A 4,064-nucleotide genomic window follows, 5' to 3' on the forward strand; every position below is an offset into this window, starting at 1 on the left:
AAATTTTCATAACCCATCAAGGAAATTGAGGAACAACGCTTCTGATGCAATTAATTGTTAACATTAATTTCGTTTAATATTAATAATTGAATTTGAGGCGCACATTTTCATATATCCAAAATTGTTATTTATTTAATATTTCATGAGAAATGTTACTGTGCGCAACATTTCAAAAACTAGGGATGTGCCGAATAGTGAAATTGCCGGATACCGGATATCGGATATCCGGTAATAGCATGAAACCGGATACCGGATATCCGGGATCTTAATTTTCCGGCCGGATTCTGGACATTTATCGGATATCCAGTATTAATTTCTATGAAAAAAATATTTGGATGAAAATTATAAATGTTACTGTTGAAAGATTTGCATCGTTGAATGACATAATAAAAACTACGAAAAGTAAGATTTATTTATTGTCTAAGTTATTTTTTCTATACTAATTTCTAATTTCAACATTACTCAATAATCATAGTTTAATATTAGCAAATTTTTCATAATAAACTAACATTTCAGCGTTTTGCGGTGACAATCTATTTCGGTTATCGGAATAAACCAATTTTCCTGCGCTGAAAAGTCTTTCTGAATGCACAGAAAAAGGTGGAGCACTCAAATATTTCAAAACCAAAATTTTAAGGTTAGGGTATTCTAAAACATGAGTTTTCCGCCATATTAAGGGATCTTCATTTCTCGATGACAGAGATAACGTCAAATATTTCGTTAATTTGGCATTGTAAACTGCAGTTTTCATTTTACTTCGATCACTCGGTTGTCTTGTAAACGATATCTTGCTTGATGAATCCTCAAAACTGCTATTATCGTTATCTGATTTTGAATTGTTTACTATGTCATCGAAGCACTTTTCAGATGTCGTCGTGTGTTTCACTGATCATATCTTGTTTTTGAAGAAGGCTGACTTGACTGTGTGTATTGTTTTCATAATCTTCGGTGGCTCTATTATTCGTTTCAAGCAATTCATCAATGATCCACCGTTTGGCCTTACTTTCGTCTGACAAAAACTTAGTTTTGAATCTTGGATCAAATACGGTGGCCAGTACAAAACATTTTCGATCCTTCATATTGAATCCTACATAACAATAAATGAAATCATTTGTTGTGCCTCTAGCCGCTAAGGAAGAGGTCTTTAGGGATTTGTACACCCAAAGGATTAAGATCCACGCTCATAATAAGACACTCCTAGACGTTAAGTATAAATTAGTATATTTTGCAAGATTTAGTACACTTTCACTTATTCGCGATTATAATAGTCGGGCGCGATACGTACGATATTTCGATACTGTGCAATTATATTACTGAGCGAGCGAATGAACGAGCGATGTTAATGAGCTATGTTACTGAGCTAGCGTCGGTACATCTCGCGCTCAATATATATTAATTAATTAGGTCGTTGATTAGGGAGGAGTGTGGTGACCCTGATCGGAGCATGTCTCGTGCTCCGCTTGTCAGTCCGTCTCGTCAGCTGCTTACTCAGCTTCCGAGAACTTGACCATTTTAAAGAAAAAAATAACATTGTAAATTTATTCAAGTAATGAACGATACAACAATACCTAAAGAATCAAAAAATCGTTCTTCTATCGCTTTCTTGAGCTGTTCCTTCAATTATTCCAGCATCCTTTTGTCATTTTGAAAGATACGAATATAGAGTAACAATTGCCGGAATAACGTATCCAATTGTCTCGCAATCAGAACTTGTTATTTTAGTAATTTCCTCAAATGGTTGAAGAACACGTATAACGTTTTCTACCATACTCCATTGCAAATCTGTAAGGATTGGTATATCTCTTTCCGCAGCATATGCAGTTACTGCTTGTCGTTGTTCATGAAGTCTTGACAACATATAAAATGTGGAGTTCCATCGTGTTGTAACATCCTGGATTAATTTATGAATTGGCAACTTCAAATTTTCTTGGATGCTACTGAGTTTCGAGCAAGCGAGTGAAGAATGGCTAAAATGTCCAATTTTTCGACGTTTTCCCAAAATTTCAACGAAATTTCGATTTTTAAAAATGCAATCGTGCATCACGAGTTGTACAGTGTAAATAAAACATCCTACATTCTCTCCTAATATACCTATAAGATACATGACATAATTAATGTAATACCGACAATTTCAAATCAAGGGTATATCAATTGCTTAAAAGAAGTATATTCTTCAATGTAAACTCATTTAAAACTTTTAAAGTACATACTAGTTCCGACAATCATATTAGGGGCATTATCCCTTAAAATTAAGTGAATTTGACTAGAGCTTATGTGCCATTCTTCCATTACATCATTTAATATCTGACCGATATTGACGCCAGTATGGCTACCGGGAAAATGTTTCGCATTGAGAACATATGTTTCTCTCCGCATATCATCACTTCGTACGAAATAAGCTGTCAGACTTATGAATGCCTCATTGTTTGCTGAACAAGTCCGGATATCGGTGGAAAACGATATATTTATTGCAGTAGTTAATTTTTCACGAATACGTGTTTTCAATTTTTCATACAGCTGTGGCATAATTTTTTCAGAAAAATACGTTCTGCAAGGTAGGGGATACTGCGGTGCCAAACACTTCATTAATCTTTAAAATCCTTTTCGCTCAACTAATACGAATGCTTCAGCATCAAGAGCTATCATTTCACCTAAAATATAACAAAAATAAATAGTTGAAAAATGTAAGACGGATTTGTACTGCAAGTAAAAGCATTGTTAAGTTACAATCAAAGCAAAGTAACAATAACGATTTTTTTCATTAAACGAATGTGTTCGCATTATAATAATAATAATACAAATCTTTGTTTCTCAAGAAGAATACTAAAGATAATTTTTATTTGACAATGCTTACGATACTTATGCTTTGATTTGACGTTACTACGAATTAGCATAAATATTTATTATTTATTCATAATGAAATACATAGTGATTCTGTAAAATAAATACAAAAATAAAACATACATATCTTTTTGGTTATGTTCATTGATCTTGGATCATCCAAAGACCACATTTCTTTTTTCTTAATGACAGATTGTAAAGTAGGCTGTGTCTGATGAGGTTCTGATTTTGAGGTTATTGTTGTAGATGAAGGACCAGAAGTCGGTGGATCATCTTCATCCTTATTGCAGTATTGTTGTCCGGGCCGGGTTTTTTCGCGCATGCGTGCAAACGCGGTATCAGTACAGTGCTTAGTTGACCAAAAAGAAGTACCATTAATCACCCGCACAAAAATATCTAATAATTGTTAAAAATCTATTATAAAAATATTAAATATTAAAATAAACACATATATTATAAATAAAATATAAATAAACTGAAAAAGGAAAGGGTAATAAAATAATTAATTAAAAAAACATTTTAATATAAACAAAAATAAAATTTTATTTTTGGCAGAATCTCAGAGAATACCAACATTTGTTGCAAGGGTAAGGAAAACTGCCAAAAACCTCACCAGTATTCTTACAAAAAATACAAAAAATAAAAATATTGAAACATAGCGAACAAGGATACACATTAATTTCGTATCTGATATATCGGTACTCTCATCAATTAAAATAGAAAATTTGCAAATTCGTAAATTCATAATAAGTTTTTTATTTTCTCTTTTAGCGATAACATTTTTAACAATATTTGCGCATTTTAATCGGCCCAGTGACATATCTTGTACAATTTTAGGATCTATACAAATATCTTTCAATAATGGAATAAAATGATCTGCGGTATAAAAAGCTACATTATGTTCGGCAAAAAATGCTGCTAATTTAATTTCTGCACGTTTGACTTTATCTTTATATGATAATATATCTTCAACGTTATCAACTGTGTTATTATTATTATTATTATTAATGTTTTTATTATGTTTGACCGTTTGCGAATGTTGAACTAAATCTGTCTTACATCTGATGGTCTTATTACATGCAATACAAAAAGCTTTATTTTCTACATGATGGGGAGCTAACCATCCTTTAAAATTATCCTCATGCAGCCATGCATTTTGAAAGTCTCTAACTTTTGGTCGTTTAATTGCTCCTTTTCTTTGCGCATGCATTATTTATAAATAT

General features: G+C 32.2%; 1 protein-coding gene across 1 annotated transcript; it reads right to left on the reverse strand.

Annotated features, from left to right (window-relative positions):
• Positions 1-1,572: 1,572 nt before the first annotated feature.
• LOC115246296 (zinc finger BED domain-containing protein 4-like) lies at positions 1,573-3,484 on the reverse strand. Its single transcript, XM_029825014.1, is given in 3 exon segments — positions 1,573-2,091; positions 2,211-2,651; positions 2,965-3,484. Coding segments are annotated over 3 exon segments (1,092 nt in total). The 5' UTR covers positions 3,164-3,484; the 3' UTR covers positions 1,573-1,639.
• Between the last annotated feature and the right edge of the window lie 580 nt (positions 3,485-4,064).

This window comes from Formica exsecta, unplaced genomic scaffold (assembly GCF_003651465.1).
Source record: "Formica exsecta isolate Colony F162 unplaced genomic scaffold, ASM365146v1 scaffold146, whole genome shotgun sequence".
In the NCBI taxonomy this organism is placed as follows: Eukaryota; Metazoa; Arthropoda; class Insecta; order Hymenoptera; family Formicidae; genus Formica; species Formica exsecta.